At 34.5% G+C, this 24,336-nt stretch overlaps 1 protein-coding gene across 1 annotated transcript in view; it reads left to right on the forward strand.

The window, feature by feature from the left end:
• Positions 1–24,336, forward strand: part of LOC129247571 (neurotrimin) — a 159,161-nt gene that overhangs the window by 18,369 nt on the left and 116,456 nt on the right. Inside the window, exon 2 of the mRNA XM_054886740.1 lies at positions 13,387–13,802. Within this exon, the coding sequence (XP_054742715.1) occupies positions 13,490–13,802 (313 nt within the window). The 5' untranslated portion in view covers positions 13,387–13,489. The remainder of the gene's footprint in view (positions 1–13,386; positions 13,803–24,336) is intronic.

Below are 24,336 nucleotides of genomic sequence, written 5' to 3' on the forward strand. Positions count from 1 at the left end.
AATACTTCAAAGAAATGAAAAAGAATAAAACAATTATCCTTTGTTAGCAACCAGACCAAGACTTCACTGTAAATTTAGAAACCCCAGAAATGTTGCAGATAGAAAAATATAAGAAAAGAAAACGGGCAAAAAATGAAGATAGTTACGCAGAAAATATCATAAAAATTAAGAGAAATCATGGCGAAGAATACACGACAAACAAATAAAAACTAGTGAGTGTCAAAATATTTGAAAATAAGGATTGCTTTTGCTTTGGATCGCGTAGAATATAATGCAAGAAAATTTAATTTTGATCATTTCTGGAAACTAGAGGATTTTGAAACCCAGAAACTATATTTGCGTACTGCAGTTCATCAACAATAAATAAATCAAAGGAGGCCTAAAACCTTTGACAGGCCTGTGAGAAAATGCAGCTACAAGTATTTTCTGTGAAAAAATAATAAGTCAATAGTAGTGTCGGTTTGCAGAAACTTGTTTTTAGATACCTATTACATTTCAGTAGGGCAGTTAACTCGTGCTCTCAATGCTGAAACACGTGGAGCTGATCGTCGTGGGAATATGCCGGAATCTTCACCAAAAACAGATGAAGTTAAGATAATAGCTGTACGTGAACGTATTTAAGTTTTCCAGCATATGAGAGCCACTACACAGGGATCGCCACACTCCATAGAAAATTCCAGCGAGTACTATGGATTCTCGTTTGATTTACCCTAAACTGTATGTTTCGTTAGCATATTATATTCGAAATATGTACGTTTATAACTTGGGCTTCCATAATGACAATGTCAAAATGTATGTATTCGATGAAACTACAGCATCCAGAGGTGCACCGGGAAGTAGCATTATGCATTTTAGCGCATATATATTAGAAAATATTACAACTACTCAAAAACACGTAATAGCTTACAGTGATGCGTATTCAGGCCAACATCGTAACATTAAAGTAGCATTAACAGGATGAAAATTGCTCAGTCAAATAATAATAATATTGAAATGGTAGGCCACAAATTTTTGGTATCGGTAAAAAAGCAAGTTACTTATATAACCCTGAGCATTATTATGAATTAATAGAAACGTTTAGATGGAAGAAGCCATTTTCGGTAAAACGAATGTCGCAGCCGGACTTTATTTCGACGAAGTCACTAGAAAAATCAATATCAAAAATAATAAAATATGCGGCGGGCGAATCTGTCTCTTGGCTGAAAATTCAATGGATGCGTTTCTTGATAAAATGTTCTACAGAACTTCATTAGATGATTCTAAAAGAGGAAGGCAAAAAATATACGAAAATATCAAATTACTTCCATTATACACCACCCCTAGACCAGTAACGGAAGAAACACAAAATATATTGTTTGTTTACTACCATACATCCCTTCAGCTTATCATGAACATTTTAAGAATCTTAAAAACTAGAAAAAATGACAAAAATGTATTATTTTTTTTAAATGCAGGGTGAACGATATGAAGTGTTACCAACTTCACACTGCTTGTATCTGTAAAACAGCTCATGACATCAACGTCAAAATTGTTCTAATGACAGTTCAATATATTGTTTATAAGCCATCAAAAGCATTTGCGTCTCAGTTTTGTTGAATTTTTTTTCTGTGATGGAATTCAAACGTAATAGTGTGATTGCGTTATATTTGGCTGGAAAATCACAACCAGCTATTGTTCGTGAGCTCAGTCACCTCAAAGTGAATGAAATGTTTGTGTATCGCACTATAAAACGTTACAACGATACTGATAGCATTGCAAAACGCAATGGAGGTGGACCAAAAAAACCGCAACAACGCCAGAAATGGTTCGGAAAGTGAAGGCTTAACTTGAACGAAACCGACGTCGAAGTGGAAGAAAAATGGACAAAGAACTGAAAATATCGTAAGACAGAATTCGACACATATTGAAAAAAGAGCTCAAGGTCAAGGTTTACAAGTTCCAAAAGCACACGATCTTTCACCCCAGCGAAAAAAAGTTCGGTGCGAAAGAGCAAAGGAGTTGTTGCGCTTGCACGAACGTGGCGAATTTCCTAACATTGTGTTTTCTGATGAAAAAAATTTCCCAATTGAGCAGTTCGTAAACACTCAAAACTCTCGTGTTTACTTGACCGAACGCTGATACGAGAATTTGAGCCTACGTATGGCCACTCGAAGTAATTTCCTATCGCAAGTAATGGTTTGAGCCGCAGTGACCGCTGATGGACGTTCTCCAATCGTTTTTATCGAGCCTGGTGTCAAAGTGAATGCGACTTATTATCGGGGAAATGTTTTAGAAACTGCTTTAGGGCCGTGGACACGCAAACATTTCGGTCGTAGACCATGGACGTTCGAACAGGACCCGGCACCTTCTCATAAAGCTCGTGTGAACCAAGAATGGTTAAAAAATCATGTTCCACACTTCATTTCGTCCACACAATGGCTTTCGAATTCGCAGACGACCCAATTCCAATGGACTATTCCATCTGGTCCATTTTGGAGAGCAAGGTGAGGGCTAAAAAATATGCCAGTATGGATGCGCTGAAAAAAGCGATTATACGAGAATGGACCAAAATACCTCAAGATCACATTCACACAAAAAAGTTATGGTGTTTTGAATAGGTAACACTTCATATCGTTCACCCTGTAATTAATAAATGCAATGCATGAGCAAGTTATTGTTTCAAATAAAACTCATAGTTCTTTATTTCATTAAATCATTTATAGGACTTTCCATTAATTTTGAAAATGGTCTAAGTCAATTAGAGCTTTAAAAACAAAATTTACGTATGAAATTCGTACAAAATTTCATATTGATAATAAATTTCCATTAATCAATACTAAGAAAATTATAAATTGAAATGTCGCATAATATAAAAATGTTTTTTAACTCTTTCAAACGCAATTCAATAAATATCTCGAAGCAGGAAATTTATGACTTAAAACCCTTTCATAATTATAGGCACATATGGTATATAACGCAAGACTCGATTCAAATGATGCTATGAGTTTATGCCAAAGTCAAATTTTACACATCACTGCAAATAAACACTTTTTAAGCCAGTCACGAGTGAAATTGGGGTCAAAGGTAAAGTAATATAGTACACACATATGTATATAAATAAATATGTATATATATAAATTACATCCTTTTTTGGGTATTTGGCCTCCTCCTATTTGTGGTGCACGTCTTGGTGTTGTTTCACAAATCGAGGGACCTACAGATTTAAGCCAACTCCGAACGGCAAATGGTTTTTTATGAGGAGCTTTTTGAAGGCAGAAATACATTCACAGATTTTCCATTGCCTGCCGAGAGGCGATAGCTATTAGAAACAATTTTTTCTTAACTTTTGGTGTTTCACGGAGATTCAAACATACGTTCTCTCTGTTGACATGCCCATAGAATTTACTTTCATTGAGGCGTCTGTCTTGGCACAAGTTTACTTGATATATTCGGGCTATGTTCCTCATTTCTTTCCAATGTTATCGCTCGACAGGACTTAAAGGGTCACGCTTTCTTCTCCTAACCATGGCTTGACCAAGGGCCGACCGCTATTAGAAAAAACCCGGATTTGGCCGGAGAAAATATTATCAGCGACAACAACATATTTTTTGTATCGCTCTAAGTGTGATCCATAGCTTTTGTACGACGAGTATATTGGTATTTTATCTTCTGATTTAGAATTTCTCTAAAGCGAGGTCAACTTGTTTCTTTGCAAATCATAAATTGTTGAGCGCCGTAACTCCATCTCACGTGGAGTGAGCGCGTTTATAAAAAACATGCACTAAACTCATCGTATAATGGGCGTATTTCAAAATATGTATGTGCCTTTACCGCTTGAGCCAAATAATAAGCAACAATATCACATTTGCCCGCTAACAATATGTAAAAATATGTAAAATATAAATTTTTTAAAAATTAGTTCAATAGTTCACGCAGTTTTATTTATCTTTATTTTTTTAACATATGGGAGCATTGCCCGCGATTTCAGTTGTTGTTGGTGTTCTTCAAATCTCTCCCGCTACTGAAGTGTTGCCTAGCTTTGGATATAAAAACACACTAAAATGCCCATTTAAAGAAAATAAAATACCAAATTTTTATTGAATTACTTAAAGAACTTGGTATGCGTGACAAATTGTCCTTAAAATGTGAATTTTTTTTTAATAAATGTGTTGTGGATATGTACAATTTAATTCATGAGTTTTTTTTTGTTAAGCGAAACTCTTTTGTTAAGGGAATGACTTTTTTGCCATATTTGAGGTTATGTAACTACATAAGGTATTCTTTTTATAAAAATGCCATTATGGTTTCTTTAGTATTTTCTGGTATTTTTTTGCTTATTTTTACTATGAATATACCTCTTAATGCCCCATGTCCCACTAAGAATTGATGACCGGAAGAAACGATTACATCTCTATGGTTTTAATTCGCATTCAGTAAATTCAAACGTATTTTAAAATGTGTAAAAAGGTGTTAAGAAGAGTTGAGAGAAGAACATTTAATATTCTTGCATTAACTTAAAAGGAGCCAAAAATTTAATTTGCACTTTCAAATTATCAAATTTTATAAGAGTCAACAAATTTTCATTATCACTAAAATCTTCTCAGAGTGACCTTTTTTAACCACCTTTTGTTTCTTAATATAGTTTTTTTTTGTAACTTACAGTTTTGGTAGCTTTGAATTAAAAAAAGAAACAAACATGAAACTTAAAAATTTTCGCATTTTGGGTATAAAAAAGCACTAAATTTATTGCGAAGAGCAAATGGTTGGCAACCCTGCACAACTCGGCAAACGTGCGCAATGATGATGAGCGCAATCTTGTTTCTATCATTCTTGTATGATTGCATGCGGGTAATATGCATGTTCCGTCATTAATGAGTAAAGTGTTTGAAGCCAGCAGGCGTTTACTGCAAAAACCTGATAGCCTACATACTGAATTGTGTTACATGTAATGTCATTTTTTGCTAACGATGGAATAATAAAATTTGCACTGTGTTGTTAGAGCTAATACTTATAATCAAAAAAGCTTTGATTTCTTAATTTAAATTTTTCTCTTTGAATACATATTGTATTTCTCTTTATACATATTGTATATCTCTACATCAGCTTGGACGGTGTTCAGATGCTTGCGTTGCCGCTGCCACGGGGTCTGTATCTCTTATACTAATAAACGGGCTGCGAAAACGAAATCCTTTGCTAATGTTGTAAATCGTGCTGTCAGCAATTCGACTCTCTCAGCAGCTCTACATAAATAGAAAACTGTTCATAAATCAAAACTTATAGATTATATTATATATGTAGGTACATATATATAATTGGCGCTTACACTCTTTTTGGGTGTTTGGCCGACGTCTTTGACGAGCGTCTTGATGTTGTTCCACAAATGGAGGGACCTACAGTTTTAAGTCGACTCCGAACGGAAAATATTTGTTTTATGCGGAGCTTTTTTATGGCAGAAACACACTCAAAGGTTTGCCATTGCCTGCCGAGAGACGATCGCTATTAGAAAAAACATTTTCTTCATGTTGGTGTTTCACGGAGATTCGAACCTACGTATTCCGACCCATTCGGCTGATAGGTTACAAGAGCAATAAAGAACATTGGAATCACCATACAATGTATAGTAATTTTTTATTCTTCGTGCTCAGAATGTCTGTGTGCAAAATCGCGCTGACCAGATTTACGTAAAGATAACAAAATCTGATCTCTCTGATCTTTTTTTATGCAGCGTAACTTGCTCATATAGGTGAGGTAAAAAAACTTCGTTCTTTTGTTAGTAATACTATTGAGAAATTTAACAATGATAACGCTATCCTAACCCAAATTAGTGGTTCTTCTTCTTCAACTGTCTCTGCTAATGCTTTGCCATCTGCTGCTAATGTTTGTTCATCTACTGCTACCCGCTGACTTACTAGAACTATGTATGTATGTGTGTATATCTACTAATGCTGATGCTGTTCGTAGAGTGAGAGCTCGTTTCGTGGTGGTGGTGTTCTAATTGCTATCTGACTAAACAGTAATGATTCTCTACTTGATCAACTCATCGTTTGTATAAGTAGTCCTTCTTCACAAGACTATACATGTTTTTAAGTTTTGTACGCACCACTTCATTCGAGTTTTATAGTACCACGCTCCTGTTGTTCTAGTTCTGAACAATTTTAATGATAAGCATTAATGTGTACTAGGTGATTTTGTCCTACTAATATTTCATTTCTCACATTTCTATTCTCACACCAAATAATGTTGTGTGAAAAATTGTATTGTATTTTATTGATAGACTTAATTTAATTAAAATTAACTATTACGATTATTTCGTTTATTTCAAGTCTAAAACTTAATTATTGTTTTTACAAACCACTTAGAACTAATAACATATGAGCTTAAATTGCTACAGATAATTATTAAATAAATTAATAAAATTAGTTTAGAAATTTATAAAATTCATCTTTGAATCCGAAAAGTCAAGCGGAATAGAACTCGAGATCTCGTTGAATTCTCTTAAAGCGCGGGCAATAGGAGCATTACGCGCATAATTCGAACGATGAGCTTTACGACAACATAGACATAGCGCAGCGAATAAAGATCCATATCCTTTGTTGGCTGGTTGGCTGTTAGTGAAAGTATGAATGCTATAACCTCTGAATTGAAGCATCACTTTGCTGTAAATATAAAACTTGATTTTTACTATTTGGCCTCAGTTACTTCTAAAGATAGATAGATAGATAATTTGTTTTCTGAGCTTAATGCTTTTAAATTAAAATAAAACCTTCTTCTGTAGACTGTGCTTGAACAACATTCCGGTCAGAAGAAAAAACACTACACTAAAATTTAAAAAACATGATAATTTCAAAAGATTCAAAAATTAAATCATTTGTATTTTGTTAATTGTAATCATTGCTTAAAGGAATTCAATTATTTAGATAAATTTGTCCATAATAACTATACATATTCAATGAAGTTGAGTATAAAATCAAATCTTAAAATTTGTCGGAACTTCTTAAAATCTAAGAAAAGTGTTGCGCTGGCATGCCCACTGGAATTTTTCTTGATGGCTATTATACGCGAATCTCATCTCCTTTAAGCCGCAACTTTATTTTAAATTGCTTTTTTTTAAACGAATGATCTCTCGTGTAGCTTTTCTTCTAATCTAGCTTTCTCTTTGAACCCGGTGATCTGTGTCTCTTATCTGAAGATATTAGTAATGCTATCTTTAACCAGTTAACTGTGTTTGACGAGTATACTCGTCATGGAAAGATGGCATAAATTTTGGTCATGACGAGTGTACTTGTTTAGAATAATTCGGGGAACAAAACAAAAATAAATATATGAAAAATTTTATAAACTCATTCCTCGCATACATTGGCAGAACCAGCGTATTAGTTCGAATACAGAATAAGCGATTATTCATATCAGCGATTCATTGGTTTTTGATGACCAGTAATTATAAAGTGAGTACAAAGTGTACCAAAAAAGTGTGTACCAGTGGACATCCCACATGTCAGTGGTTCTTATCAAGTGAGTGCAGTGCAGCGTTAGAATTTCTAGTGCGTAAATGTTATAAAGTTTTCCGCACAGTGATAGAATAAATAGTATGCAATGAATAACAATGAGATTAGATGCTTTATCGCCTTCTTGATCTTGCAGGGTATCGCAAAAAAGTCAACATTATCAATGTACTTTTCAAAAAGGGAATGCACTAGCCTCTTTTCTAAAGTCATACCATGCGATAGATTTTTATTATTGTGCAAATTTTTGCACTTCGTAAATGAGCAATTTTATAAAATAAATCTATCATGCAATTCTTTAACAGCGACACTTTCTCTACGCTTGACTAACATACTCGTCATCGTTCAATTTGCGCGACACAAATTTGTGTGCACTCCAAGTTTGTAAATGGAGCGCCACAGTTAACTGGTTAAACTTAAATCTTTCCCCCAAACATTCATTGATGGTCGATCACCTGTTTTAATGAAAAATTCTCATTATTTAGTTTGTTCTTTGAGACTAATATTTAACAAATTAAAAGTTGGAAGTTCTTTCATAACCGACCGTCTTTAAAATGGCAATAAGAATGTCGTGTATCTTGAAAACATTTGAACATTCAATCAACGTCAAGATGAGCTTTGTCGTTAAATCTTTAATTTCCCAAACCAACGTGGGTTTGTCACCGATAAATCTACATATCATTGAATATAAGTTAAAAAATTAGTTCGTCTTGGTTTCCATTTTGTTTTTCTGCTTGGATTAACTTATATTTGTGCATAAGGTATTGTGTTGTTACAGTTGAAAGCATATATTTTAACCCCTTTGTGACCTCTTCTGGAGTAGCACAAGAAAATTCTTGAGCGAGATTTTATTTTATTTAATGATATTAATAAATTTTTTCTAATAGCGGTCGCCCCTCGGCAGGCAATGGCAAATCTCCGAGTGTATTTCTGCCATGAAAAAGCTCCGCATAAAAATATCTGCCGGCTTGAAACTGTAGGTCCCTCCAACATCCAGACGCACACCACAAATACATAGAAGAAGGAGCTCGGCCAAATACCCCAAAGGGGTGTACGCGCCAATTATAATATATATATGTTAATAGTTGCTTTTAATTTGCTAATTTTTTTATTTATACTAACGACTTAAAGGTATTCGCAGTAGTTAAGATCCTGGAGGATGCACTAACCTTCAATCTGACCTTCACTTGTGGTGCCAGTAGTCGCATCTATCTTTGAGTTTATCTAAATGCTTTCAAATTACTTATTCGAAGATATCTCGCTTAACCAAAAGGATCCTAAAATACTTTTTTAAGCGCTCCCTTTTTTCAATCAAATGAGCGATTATTCAATCAAAAAGATTCTAAATCCGATGAAATCGGTCCATTTTATGCCTTATTTTTAGTGAATTTGGATGTTCTTTTCGAGCCTTAAATGAATCTTTCTGGGAGTCTTGTGGAATCATGTTAAACCATTTTTTGATTCATTTTTTTTTTGTTTATTAGAATCCTTATTTGTAAGGTTTTGATTTTTAAATTGTCTTTTAATGGAATTAATAACTTTCTTTTCCATTTTAGTTGTATTTCAGTTTTTTAATATTGTTTCCTATTAACATATAAATTATTATAATTAAAAATAGGTAATAATAGTAATAAAAATATACACACTATCATCATCATCATTGTCATTTGGTCCCACAGCTCTGTGTGAACTTTGGCCTGCTGCACAAATTGTATCCATTTAGCCCGACCCTTGAACGATTCCTTCCAGTTGTTGACCTTCCTCACGTTCTCTTCTGGTTCGTCAATCCATCTTGATCATGGCCTGCCTCTTACTTTCTTTGCAATTATTTTTCGTTGACCTCTTGTGGGGTCCATTCTCATGGTATGGCCTAGACATTTTAGTCTTTTGAGCTTTGATGAACCGTACAATTCGCGCTGTGATCTGAAAGAATCTGAAAGTGTTTCTGCGAGCCAAAGTTCCTCAATAAATTTTAGTTTATATTTCAGTAGTATTTGTTCACCCAGTTATTTATCCCGCTTATGTGTGTATCATGTTAGGAGGTTTCATCTTTCTTCCTACTCAAATTGCGAACTCTTGGAAATTGGATTATATTTCCAATTTAGTTAGATGATGATTTAATCTAATGTGCTCTCTTAGAATTTCTGTGATAATTTTCTAATTCTACTCCATGCAATCTTTAAAACAGTTTAACTTAAAAATCTACTAGGGATCTTTTTTAAGATAAATCTGGTAAATTGTCTCAATATGATCTCTAACAAAATAAATAATACTATGCTAATTTTAATTGGTCTATTTCAAGTCTAAAAAGTAATTATTGTTAATTATTGTAATGAGCTGAAATTACTACAGATAATTATTAAATAAATTAAAAAAAAAAGAGTTTAGAAATTTATAAAATTCATCTCTGAAACCGAAAAGTCAAGCGGAATAGAACTCGAGATCTCATTGAATTCTCTCAAAGCGCGAGGAATACTCGTAGGAGCATTGCGCGCATAATTCGTGTTAAGAAATTAAGAAATTTGAAATGGGTAAGTATTGCGTAGAGATCTAGTAGGAATATGAAAGTGAATGCAACGTAATAGGGATGAACAGTCAATTTCTCCTTTAATTACACTAAAAACAAAAGCCAGTGAGAGTATAGATCTTCTACTCTCTAGAGACTTTAAGTTAATTAAAATCAAATGGGAATGATAGGAAGGGGTAGGATTTGAGAATTTTAACGAACACCTCCTGTACACGTTCAATTCTCTCAATAGCAAATTGGTGGCAAGACCTCCAAATAAATGTTGCATATTCTAATCTAGAGCGAACAAAGGAAGTAAAAAGTAATTTGTGAGTTTAAGGGTCCGAGAACATCGAGCTATTACGCTGCATAAAACCTAAGATTGAGAAAATTGTGAGTCAAAGATCACCCCTAGATCTTTGAATTCATGAACAGATTGAAGTAGAGTATTATCAATGATGACTGGAAAACATTTTGAGTTTTGACGGAGGTGACATGAAAACATTTCTTAATATTTAGAGAGATGCGAGAGTTGCTGCACCAGCGAACGAGCGCATTAATTTCCGTTTGCAACATGGGAACATCCTCATTTTTTCTAATGGCAGAAAATATTTTCAAATCATCAGCATACAAAAGGAAGTTGGCAAATGAAAAGCAGGTACTAATATCATTAATAAATAGAACGAAGAGAAGAGGCCCTAAAATACTGCCTTGTGGCACCCTTGTGGATGCAATGAAAGGTTCCGAACATTCACCCTCAATCAGTACCACACATCGTCTATCGGATAAAAAATATTTCAACCAATGAAAGAAAGCAGAATGAAAACCGAAAGAGGCTAATTTACGTAATAGAATTGTATGAGACACTCTATCAAATGATTTAGAAAGTCCGTGTAAACACAATCGGCTTGAAAACCTTCAGCAAAAGTTCCAAAGCAATATTCATCAAAAGCAGCCAGGTTGGAAACTGTAGCCCTACCCGAGATAAATCCATGCTGATTGGGCGAGATTAAGCTCTTAGTTGCAAAGTACATTATTTCTTTTACAATTCCTTCGAACAGTTTAGAAATAATACAGGTAGGAAGCTTCGAGATCGGCCTATAGTTGCACACATCATTATTTTTGCCACTTTTGAAAATATGGGTGATAGTTGTGATTTTCCAATCGTTGATAAAAACTCCCGAAGATAGAGATTTATTAAAAACTAGTTGAGAGGAATGACAATAGCCGGGCAGTGTTTAAGAAAAATTACGGACAGCCCATCCTGATCAGTCTGCGAAGAAGGTTTTAAAGCCAAAATCCCATTCTCAATGTCCAGAGAAACTAGATTTAAATAGTCAAAATTCAAAGATGAAAGTGGACAAGAAGAAGACGATTACGTATCATCACTAGTGAAACTAGATTTGAAAACATCGGCAAACAAACTGGCTACGTCCACAGGAGTAGAAGCTGATTTGTCATTAAAACGAACCGCAGAAGGGACTCCAGCACTTGACTTTTTAGATTTAACAAATTGCCAAAAGGCGTTAGGATTAGACTTAACATTCTCTTCAATCCGAAGAATATAGTTCCTGTACAAAAATTTATTTAAACAGTTGCATTTTTTTAAGCAATGCTGGTAATTTATAAAGATATCGTCCCCTTAGTAGGCTATTATTTTTTTATTGAATTTTTAGATTCTCCATCGTCGATTTTATATGTGGTCAAAATTTTGTCAAATTCTAGTTCCACAAAGTGGGTCAAAACGTCAGTCAAAAAATAATAAATATTTACAGACATAACGAGATTTGAGTGAGAGCTACTTTCGACAAAAAGTTTGAAATTCATTTTCTCAAAACATCAAAAAATTTATAGGCTATTTTAATACTAAGGGGACGATATATTCATTCTTAGGTTCTAAAAATTGCTTGTGAAGCTTATTCCTCTTATTTTTAAATTTTTTACGTTGATAAATGTACCATGGAAGTTTAAAAGGTTGTTTTTTAAATTGTGGTAAATATTTCATAAAATTTTGAGCAACTGCGCTTTAAAGGTAGAATAGCACTCAACAATATCTAACCCAGAAAGCAAATCTTCCCAGATGATGTCATGTAAAATGCTGTTTAAGCTGGAAAAGTCAAAAGAGGAGAAATTAAAAGCTAGTGTCTCGTCTTTTTTACTACTCGCGAACTCGTAAAACTTAACGTTAAGCATTAAAGTGACATGATGTTTATCAGCAGGCGAGAAGGATGAGAAGCATTCAGAGATAGAAGTATTTAGCGCTGATGAATATAAGATCAAGAATTCGATTAAGCTTGTTTTCGAAAAAATTAATTTGTACTAAATCAAGGCTTAATAGATTATCAATTACATATGATTCAATTGATGATGTGACATTAGTTGGGATTAGACTATGCTTACAGAAGTTAGTAAATCAAGAAACATTCGGAAAATTAAAATTCCCAAAAACACTAATATGGTTATCATCAACCTTATTTAGAACTGGGGAAACAATGTTGTCCGTATGCGACTTGTAAAGATCAAAATCACTATTAGGCGGTATGTAAGATGCAAGTAAGTATAAAGAGCCATATCGAGATGATCCCAAACCCACAATTGGTCAAGAATGGGATGCTTATTTAAATGAGAGATATGGAATGCTTGTATATTTGTACAGCACAATATTTCATAGAGCCGGATACCCCACCTGTCCTGTTAATAGCCTCGCTCACTATTTCGACCACCAGTCGAATGGCAAGTATCCGTAAGTCCTGTTGGCCCCTCTAGATATTTCTGCAACCGCCCACAGATAATTCTTTCTAGTACCTTCCCCACTGTATCTAACAGACATAAGGGGCGGTATGCTGATGGATCATTTGGCAGTTTGCCCGATTTCAGCAGTAGCACTAAACGCTGTCGCTTCCATCTCCTGGGAAATATACCAGACTTGATACACTCAGTGTAAAGTTCAGCAAAAATTTCTATGGTCAACAAGTTATTTGGTTTCAACAGGACGGTCATACTGTTCGCGAAACCATCTATATACCTATAATGGAGTTGTTCATGCACTGTGAACCCAGGCTTCAACGATTACGCGACTGGTTATGCGAGCTCTGCGGTGGCTCGCGCGATTCTTCGAACTACTATTACAATCTTGAAAACCAATATAGAGTGCGGACTAACCATTAAGATTCTTGGTATGCGATCAAACCTAACTGGATCAAACTAAGGTCATTTGAAAAATTCGCGACTAATTTTTGGGAATCAATTTAATGAAAAATCAAATAATTTATAGATAAATTGGTATAGGACTGTCCATAAGGACAAGTTCCACTCTCAGTCATTTCTAAATTGTATAACTATTTCTTAATTTATATACACATGTGCACATAAATATAAGTAATGTATTTTCCTCATTAGATTTAGTACCACTCTTACCAATAAACTCTTCAACACGGAGTACGAGAAAATCATATAAAAGCTCAGGCCAGCCAACACGGTAGTGAATAATGTGCAAACGTCAATGCTTACTTTGCTACCAATCTATACACCGTGCCAAAAAAGCAGCAAGTTGATGATGGGCCCTTGGTGTTTAATCGGAGCACTCTTGGTGCTCTCAACAAGGGTGAAGGACGCCACAAACAACATTATAGTGCAACAACGAAGCAGCAGCTCTGGCAGCGGCAACCCTGACGACGAAAACGGTGGTTACACCACAACGTCCGTTAGTGTCGTCAGTAGTGGCGCTGACCGTGACAGCGGAAAAGGAAAAGGGGGCGGTACCGTAGTTAGCGGCAGCGGTGTGATAGTGACAGGACCTTCATCCATGTTAAACGGTAAGTATAAAGCAAAAATTAAAGAGAAATTTATTTATTCATCTAAAACTTGTATAAGTAAACCTTCAGACGGGTTATATTTAACGCAGGTAGTTTAGTACGATGCCTTTGCCCGTTTTTGTTGGTATTTAGTTGTGAAGCCTCGAAATTGCAATTCTTGTAAGAAATGTACTCGCCCGAATTCTTGAGTAGTTAAATTTTGATTTAAATTGTATATCAATGTCTATACATACATCATACATAAATACATCCATACGTACATATTTGTAAAGGCCTACAGGAACGAAAGATCAGTGAATTGCAGGAAGGTTTGCAGCTGTTTCGCGCTTTTTTGTCGGCATTTTAGAATTTTTAAATACAATTTTCTGCATATTAATGATGCAACTGGATGCGACCAGCACAGTTTTCATTGTTTGTTTTTACTGTGGGTTGCTGCATGGTCAGTTTCGTGAAATTGCTGAATCGCACAGTTCGATGCTTTTGGCTTTGTTCCCGTTAAATTTTCATCAGCACACATTATTTACGCATTATAAGGCTAAAGTGAGCGTGAAATTGCGATGAGCCCAAAACAAATTCATATCCTCTAAGAATCGTGTGAAATAGGCAGGCAATACAAAATAAGAACAAAAGCCAATTAAACTCGTATAAAAACTGCAACACCCAAAACGCCGCAAGTGTTACAACAGTAACACATTCGTTCATGCAAATAAGGTAGATTTCGGCTGCATTGTTTAACCGCAAGTGCCCTGCAGGAAAATCTATTGACGTTTAGAGCATTTGGAGCAGCCAGTATTTTCATAATTCCATTACTACTTACTTACATTTAACTCACTGTAGTAGTGAGCATTTATTACGATCCTCTCCCATAAATGTTTATTTGAAATCAGTTGATATTTAAAGCCATTGAGATGGAAAATATTAGTTTTTTTTACAAATTTGATATAAAATCGCCAAACCGTAAAAATTTTGTAATGGGCAAACAGAAGGAAGCAACAAAGAAAACACATAATGAAGCTGTGAAATTTTATAAACTATGAATTAAAAAAAAAAAACTTTATTAATAATTCTCAGCAGGACCGCAAGGTAATTCAATGCATGGAGAGAAATGGATATTTTCTTGTAAAATATACATATATACAAGTATGCTGCCATATTTTCTCAGTTCTGATTCTTCATTTCTTTGCAGCATTCAAAATATTAGTTGTTATTTATGTCTTTATAAATTTGTTTAATTTTTTAAATTAATTATAAAACTTGTTTACCAACCATTTTTGAAATATTTTAAATAATATGTATTTTAATTAATTAACTTTTATTCCTTACTAGAGTTAGAAAAATATTTATGACATACGTTTACTTTATAAATTTTTTTAACATAGAATATTAATTAAGAACTAATTGTTTTCAAGCCGGCCACTATAGCCGAATGGCTTGGTGAGTGACTACCATTCGGATGAGCGTAGGTTCAAATATCCGTAAATGAAATGTAGGTTCAAATATCCAAAATGATAAACACATGTTTACTAATAGCAGTCGCCCCTCACCGGGCAATGACAAACCTTCGAATTTATTTTCGCCATAAAGAAGCTCCTCAAAAATATCTGCCTTTCGGAGTCGGTTCAAAACTGTAGATCCCTCCATTTGTGGAACAACATTCAGACGCACGCCACAAATAGGAGGAGGATCTCGGCCAAGTACGCCTAAAAGGTGTAAGCATCAATTATATATAAGGGGTGATCAATTTAGAGGTATCGCTAAATTGGAATAAAACAACAAAAATTCAAATTGATTGAGCAATCTTTATTATTTTTGTATAGAATAATTAACCAAATTTATTTTTTTGCAATTGCGCCGCAATTCGGTCATGCGTAAAACCAATTTTGAATGGCGCGCTGGAAGGTAACTCGGAATAACTTTAGTAATGTTGGCTTCCAATGCTTCTATCGAAGCTGGTTTATCCACAAAGCATTTAGAATTTATATACCTTTATAAATAAAAGTCCAAAGGCGTGATATCACGGTCTTGGTGGCCACTGGTCCGAGACGAGAGATAAATTGCTCATCGAAACGAGGACGCAGTAAATCCATTGTTTCACGATCTGTATCGCAAGTAGCGCCGTCCGTCATTTGGTTGGAACAAACGTTGTGGAGATCAGGGGCTTCAACTTCCGGCATCGAAAAGTCGATTTTCATGGCGCGACAGCGTCAGCCAATGTAGCAATGAACGGCGCTGTTACATTGGCGCCAGCCTCGTCTTTGAAGAAATATGGGCCGATGATTCTTCCATCCCACAGACCCCACCAAACGGTTGTTTTCAATGGATGTAATGGCTGTTCTTGACTGGCCAATGAATACTGCCAATGAATACTGCAAAAATTACGTATTTAATTTTACAGTAGTCACGCGTGATCTGGCAAAAATTTTTTATTGGAAAAAGTACCTCCAGTCTGATCACCCTTTATAACAACTTAATTTATGAATAATTCTTATGTGTGAATTAACGGTCTGAGGATGTAGAGTATATTCATCAAAGGTGCAGATGCAAGAAAGCTGTTAGAAAAACGTGGCCTCTAATGAAGTACTCCATTACTTACTAGGCATGTAACCGCTATGTAAAAATAATCACCTCTGAAGAATCAATAAGCCTGGTATTCTGTTAATATCTAAATTCAAACCAACAGAGCAATTTGCTACTAGTAATAACAGGAGGAGGAAATCCGCAAAAAATGTTATCGATAACACAAGATTGCACGGAAAAAAGTATCTTCATAATCTAATATTATTTTAGAATCTCGGATTTTGGGAGATAAATTGTGTATGCGTAATTTCGCGTTTTACATAGGGATTGGGAATTAAGCTCGAAAAAGTAGATAATCTAGTTATATGTGAGCTTCTAGTTTTATTCATTTTGGTAAACGAGCCCTAACCACGGCCCGCATTAAAGCCACGATGTAGGAAATACAGAAAAGTGAAAATTTGTTATTGGCAAATTTAAGAAGTGAATGCCGCCAGTAAAGAAAATAAACAAACTTTAATGTGCAAATTTATACACGTTCAAATATACGTGTGCGCTATTTATTCTATCATTCTTACATTTCCACTTACTTTCGCTTATTTTTCCTCTCCTCTTCATCTTATTTTTCTGTATCGACGTCACGGCCCGTGGGCGCAATCTTATATTCTATCATTCATGCATCAAAGCGAGACTCTTAACATCTCAATTCTGCTTAGGCGCTGACAAAAGAGAAGGATGTCACTCTTTCTTTCAAGCGTAGGTGAATATCGCTTATTGTATCGATTATTATCGATTGTATTCTCAAAGTTTCCATTTTGAAATATTTTAATGGAAATAGAGAACTTAAATTAATTTTTATATTTCGCGTTGAATAAGCAAAAACATTAGCTTATTCTTACCACTACCATACTATTCGTAGTTTGAGTTGACCACATATTATATTTTAAGGAACTCCCCACAAGGCCAATAACTATGTACCAATTTGCCGCTCGTCGGGTCCAGCTTCACCAGCGTATAGTAATGTAAACTGTCGAACTTTTTTACTCTAAAAAATTTGAATATTTCGTCAGGAAAAGCATCTACATTTATAGGAGAATGGAAATAAAGATGGAACAACCAGAAATGATTTTCTGAACAATGATGTACAAATGTGTAAAACACATTTTATTTTCCTATCGCAATGGGATATCGAATATTAATCAACCAATGAGTTAACGAGCAACTGAATAAATGTAGAACGTAATACAAGCATATACTTATATTATCCGGTACTGGATTCGCGGTAGAATAGAACATTCCCCACGGCCAGGGAATATACATATAATATATATAACAACCTACATATACTTTGTAGGGCAGAGTTAGGTTAGGTTAGGGTGATTACTACTCTCCCTGAGGGAGTATAGGGTCCACTTAGGCGTGGGATATGCGACAAAACGATCAATCCATGGGCGGAGTTATGATTCTCTCTTGTTGAGATTTTATTCAGATATTACCAGTTGTATCGTAGGGATAAAAGAATGCTTGAAGAGCTAACATCTGTGGCATTTCAGATTCAACTATGGCGTAGTCTATCTACCCTGGAGCCCCATTAGTTTGGAATACGTGTCAATTAAGAGTTTTAATTTAGCAGAGTTATTTGCGAGACATCTGAATTTTTTGGCTGCTAGGTACCTTTTTAACTATATCTTTGAATCACTGAATAACATTCTCTGTTTTACATAGGCGACGCGGATGCCTTGGCTGCTAACACCTCATATGCAAAATGTCCAAACCTGCTCTTGAAATAGTCGCAAAAATGATTAACGTCTGCTGTGCGTTGCATAATATTTGCATTAAGTATCGATGCCTCCTCAGTCAGAAATTTTTGAGAATTTTCAATATGACGTAGCAGAATCCAACTTATCATATCTTAATGAGACTAAGCGTATTACAGCTAATGTAAGAAATTCACTTGTGTAAATCCATGAAGCCAGTTTTTGTTAATATTGAAATTATAAAACAAACTAAATAGAATTCATTCACTACAGAAACTTTTGAATTGTACATATATACATATAATTAATACCTAAGCAGCAAGTATATATTTTCAAATTTTGTACCTTGATTTGACGGCCCAGGAGTACTAGTTTCTGTTCGACTTAAATTTTTCTAAGGACTCTTGCCAATCTTAAGATGTATTCCTTTTTGATTATTCAGTTCCATGCTCAATAACTCAAAAGGGTTAATTTTATTCTAGCCTTGTCATTTTTCCTTTTGGGATGGTGTTCTATCACGGTGTTCAGAATCTATAGGTGGCGCCTTCCGAAAACCGCTATTTTATTTCTCGCGATTTTGACATCCGGTTCACAGCATCGCTTCAAATAAAATAAAACAAATAAACCAAGTAAACAAAAGAAAGATTTGTAACTTTGAGATCAAATAAACTATTGAAAACGAAGTGCCACGTATTAAATTGTAAAACCACGAATTATAAAAATACCTCCAGACGAAGTTTTTATGCGGACGACGCCATGGCAAGAATGTGTGTATGTGTATAATTTCTTGTATTTAACAGTTTCCATTGCTTTTGCTTACTCTCCGTTTTCACAAACAAGTAATTTCCCTTCCTTTTGTTTGCATATTCGTAGTGCTGATGTCGCAGCGAATTCAGAAGGCGCAATCTTGTATTCTATCATTCTTGGCGCTCCATTTTCAATTTTCAACTTTTTTTTTTTTTGCAAAGTGCTTAGTTCTTCTGCCTCTGCGTCTTTTCTCAAGGTGTCTAGCTCATCATTCCTGTAAAACTCGTGTTCTTTGCGCGGTACTTTTACCCCAGGGATTTGTGTGTTGTGAAAAGCCTTATTCCGCCCATATATTTTTTGATAAATCCACACTTGTCAACATAACACTTTTAAATACCGACCAATACAAAACAACAGATATAGTAGGACATCTGAACTATTAACTATATATTAAACTTTTTTGCATTTAGAGATCGACTTTGTTCCTGGCCCCGTGCTCTTGAAGGAATCTCGCAAGTTCTTCGTAATGCCTGCATTTTCTCTTTCTTTTCTTTTTGAGCCCCTCTCTCTATATCAACAAGAGTAGTCAACTGCGTTTTTGAATAGATCTTAATTGATGCGAAAGAATTATTAAAATCAGGTAAATCAAAATTGCGTTTTCGGTTAAGGAATTATTTGTTTCACGATAACAAAAACACAAATCAGGGATTTTTTCACTTGGAATGGGTCTAGTTTAGTCTTAACATATACATAAAAGGTGGTGGTGTTTTTTGTACGATTTCAACAATTTTTATGTCGGATCTAAATGAGCCGGGATCGGATCTAAGTCGTATCGAGAAACAGACAAACAAGATATTACATTTTTTTCTTGTTTGAAAATTATCGTTATATAAGAGGTATGCGTGGTTATTGACCTATTTCGTCAATATTCATTACCAACCTACCTTGGACAAAGAGCAATATGTGCACCAAGTTTCAATGGAATATATTAGTTGTTACTCGAGGTATCCTGCGCAAAACAAGACGGACAGTTATGGCTAAATCGACTCCTCTCATCATTCTGACCTTTTGATATGTGTAGTTTTACATCTATCTTCTCTATATTGTTACATACAACCGTTATGTGAACACAATTGCTATACCCTAGTGCACACGTGCGCGCGTGAATAAAAATAATGCAGTAAAAACTGCAACAGTTTTTGGTTTTTAGTCAGTCAGCTTTCCAAAATTCATATTAGTCGGTTCAGCTTATGGCTTTTGGCAATTAAACTGCTGTGCAGATACCGTAGGCAATCCCAGCGACCACTTGCAGTTATGAAAATATGAAACTGAGTCGAGAAGATGGTTACTATGAATAAGTCAATAGAGAGGTGGCCAAACTGTGGCTCTTTCACATCCTACTCTTGTGTGTATTCGATATGGAAGCTGTTATTGTTGTCTTTACAGTTTCAGTTGCCCTTGTTGCTTTTACTATCCGTTTCAGATTCTGTACACGAATGTGCATACCAAATAACAATAATGCTCGGCACGTATATTTAAGCATAAATATGTGTCTATGTTTCTAATTTGTTTGTGTGTATCAAGTGCAAAACGTTTGGATACTAACAGAAAAACAGTAACATTTATTGTGGAAATACAACAGTTTATCATCATCCGAAGGAAATTCAAGCGTAACATTGTTTTCCCTGATGCACTTTTAATTCTTCTTGAGCGCAATAATGAGCACAAATTTTTAAAAACTTATTGCAGGATTCTATGAACCGTGTAGTAAGTGTTACGGCAATGATATTTGTACATTATTTCTGCTAGAGTGCCATTTTTCTGTAATTAGTATTCCTTGAGAGATAATAAACCCGGAAAAATATATTGATATTTAAGATTCGTCTATACATACGATACACGGTGTCACAGAAAGCAAAAAACATCATGAGCTCTTAAGTGATCTGTCATAGGTTGTGGAGATGGTCAAGTGAGCCCCGAAGCTTATTCAAAACGTTCTCTATTCATCCTTACTGATTTTAATTTTTAGTTCAGTTATAAGAGATAAAGTGTGATATGATAGAGTACAAGAATGATAGAAACAAGATTGCGCCCATCAGAGAGTGTGTGACGTCACTTTTGCCAAGTTGTGCAATGTTGCCAACCGTTCGCTCTTCACAATAAATTTAGTGCTTTTTTATACCCAAAATGCGAAAATTTTTAAGTTTGGTGTCTGTTTCTTTTTGTTTTTAATTTAAAGCTACCGAAACTGTAAGTTAAAAAAAACTGTATTATTAAAAAAATGAATATTAAAGGTCACTCTGAGAATATTGTTGATTATTATAAAGTTTGATATTTTGAAAGTGCAAATTTAATTTTTTTTCCTTTTAAGTTAATGCAAGAATATTAAATATTCTTCTCTCAACTCTTCTTAACATTAAAAACCTTTTTATACATTTTAAAAAGCGTTTGAATTTACTGAATGCAAATTAAAACCATAGAGGCGTAATCCTTTCGTCCGGTCCTCAATCCTCAGTGGGGCATAGAGCATCAAGAGGTGTATTCACAGTAAAAATAAGCCACAAAATACCAGAAGATACTGAAAAAACCATAATGACATTTTTACAAAAAGAGTACCTAATTTTGTCACATAACCTAAAATATAGCAAATAAGTCGTTCCCTTAACAAAAAACTCAGAAATTAAATTGTACATAACTATAAACATTTATTTAAAAAAACGCACATTTTAAAAACAATTTGTCACGCATACAAAATTCTTTTAGTAATTCAATAAAAATTTGGTGTTTTATTTTTTTTAAGTGGGCATTTTAGTGTGTTTTATATTCAAAGCTAGGCAACACTGCAGTAGCGAGAGAGAGATTTGACTGCGGAAAGCAGAATAATACCAACAACAACTGCACCCGCGGGCAATGTGACCAGATGTTAAAAAAAAGTAAAGCTAAAAAAACAGTGAATTATTGAACTAATTTAAAAAAAAATTTATATTTTGCAAAATTATAAACATTACTTTTAATTAGAACAGGATAGAAAAATGTCGTGAAGAAAGAACTAAGACTCCGAGACTAAATAACAAAAACAAAAATGCTAAATCAAGTTAGGAAATTGGTAATCTGGCCATACTGGTACTAAACCGACGTAACTCATTGTCAAATTCGCTGAGAACAAAGTAACGGTACCACGATAGGCGCCATCTCATTATTCTTTCCCCCATATTTTTTTATTTGAGAAACCTTATTTGTTTGGGGAAACCTTCAAAAAATCAGTTCACCAATAAATTCAATCAGACTCTGTTCCTTGGTTTGTAATTTAAGGATTTCTAAAGCGTTCACCCGAGTGAAATGGAATTTTTTTATTTATTGCGAATAAGCCTGAGTAGGCTTATGAGTTTGTGTTCAAGATATTCCGAAAAATCGTTTCAGTGGGCTGATTTGGGTAATTTTCGAAGTATGCATATATCAAATACATAAATCGAAATGGTTTTGCAGAAAATTAATTCAAGTTTGGTTGAACTCAAGCGGTGACTCTGGAGGAACAAAATATTTAGAGAAATCGAATTAATACCAGATTTATCAAGATTTAGGGATTTTGTATTTTTCCTATATACTTCCAAACTACGACATTTTTCGATTTCGATCTTTTTTGTGTAAGATATACGAAATGGAAAGAGAAGGGCGTGGGATACATCTCTTGACAGGTGAATTACAGCTTTATTAAGTCAATATTGGACTTCCACTACGCTCTCGATAAAGGGCTCATTTTAGTATTCTACTCGCAATTCTGGAAAAAAACTGCATGGAAACATAACTCTAAAATGTATTTCGGGCCTCCTTATTTTTAATTGTAGATTTGATATTAATCTCTTATTTATTTTGTTAAATTTTTTGGTAGGAAAATGTATATGTCGGGTGTTTTTTAGCTGCATGAGAACTATCGATATCGATAACTGTGGTTTGGCATCTGAGAATGCCAGACTGTGTTGGCATTTCAGTTCAGTAAGGTTTATCAAGTCATCATTAATCGTTTACCACCAGAGCAACGCCTCCAACTTGTGGAAATTTACTTTGGGGGGAAAAATCTGTTCCCGAAGTTTATGGAGTACTGGTCGACATCGGGCCATATTTTTTTTTTATATGAGGAAGGAGCTGCTGTTATCGTGAATACCGAGAATATCGAGCCGTGCTAACTGAATTTTTGTTTCCAAAAATTAATCAGGAAAACATCGACAATATTTACAATAAAGCGCTCTTAACAATCGATTTATTGCAATATTCAAGCCGCCATTGATGCCATACGGTCAGATTTATTGGCAAAAGTAAAGAAATGAATCGAATAGACCATTCAAGTCGTAGTCACGGCGGATATATGAGTTTGCGTGAAAAACCAGTATTGCTTTACATTAGCAATGTTCTCAGCAGAACGTCCAGTTTTTGTATGTCAGTCCTTTTTCTATCCTCGTCAAAACCAGTTTCTTGAAATTTTTTCACCAGCCTTTGAGTTATCGATTATTTCCATCAAGAAAGTCGAGAATTTTGCAATATGTTGTTCTTAAAGATCGATCGTTTTCATATAGAGCTTCAATAATGTTAACGCATGGTTCTATCGTGTGAAATTGTACATCTTTTAACTTGATAAATGAGTATGATGACACAAAGTCGTCTAAAAATTATTTACAACTGACATCTAGGCGTCAATGTTAAAGACCCTTTTTTATTAAATATATAAAAAAAAAATATTAAATGTTATAGACTGAATTGATTTCATTAGCCTTATTTTCATTTAATTTTTCACTTATTAAAGACGGATGGATCGATCATCAGTATAATCGGTTTGGGACGCATGCAACTAAATTTGGCTGTTTTGTATAATGTTTTTCCGGCTCCTATAACCCTTCTTCTAAAATTCGTTAATTTTATTTAATTTACAATAAAAAATGTTTACTTTCGGAGCACAACTTTTTATGCATAGTCGTGGAAATACTATTTCTCTGTGATTAATTTAGTACATACAAAAACGGTTCCTTTCCAATACCATTATACTCGTACATATCCATAAGTAATTCGTGTTTGTTTCGATATTGATCCTTTCATTTTATATTTCATCTCTCTCTACATATGTATGTAAACACACCAATGTGCTCCAGTGTTGATTCGGGTATTTTTGCCGGTTTTACGAAATTCTCGCATTCATTGCTGCACAAAATATCCCTGCTGCCTTTCTTTGCCTCTAGCTCTGCACTTCGCTTTCTATTGATTTTGCTGATAAGTTGCAGAGTTTTTGCTCATTCCAACAGATATTTTAATGCTGATTTTTTTTTTTTTTTGTAGTGACATATTTTTTCGCTGTGGTTTAATAGTATGTACTTCCATTCCTTCAACAAACATACAACCGCAACTGCTCATGGGGTTTTCATTTCACCCTCAAAGTATTCGAAGAGACTCACATATATATACACCCACATACATGTACATACATATGTATGTATTCGTATAAGGAGACGTGATTTGATTTTTAAAAA

The sequence above is a fragment of the Anastrepha obliqua genome, chromosome 5, assembly GCF_027943255.1.
Source record: "Anastrepha obliqua isolate idAnaObli1 chromosome 5, idAnaObli1_1.0, whole genome shotgun sequence".
In the NCBI taxonomy this organism is placed as follows: domain Eukaryota; kingdom Metazoa; phylum Arthropoda; class Insecta; order Diptera; family Tephritidae; genus Anastrepha; species Anastrepha obliqua.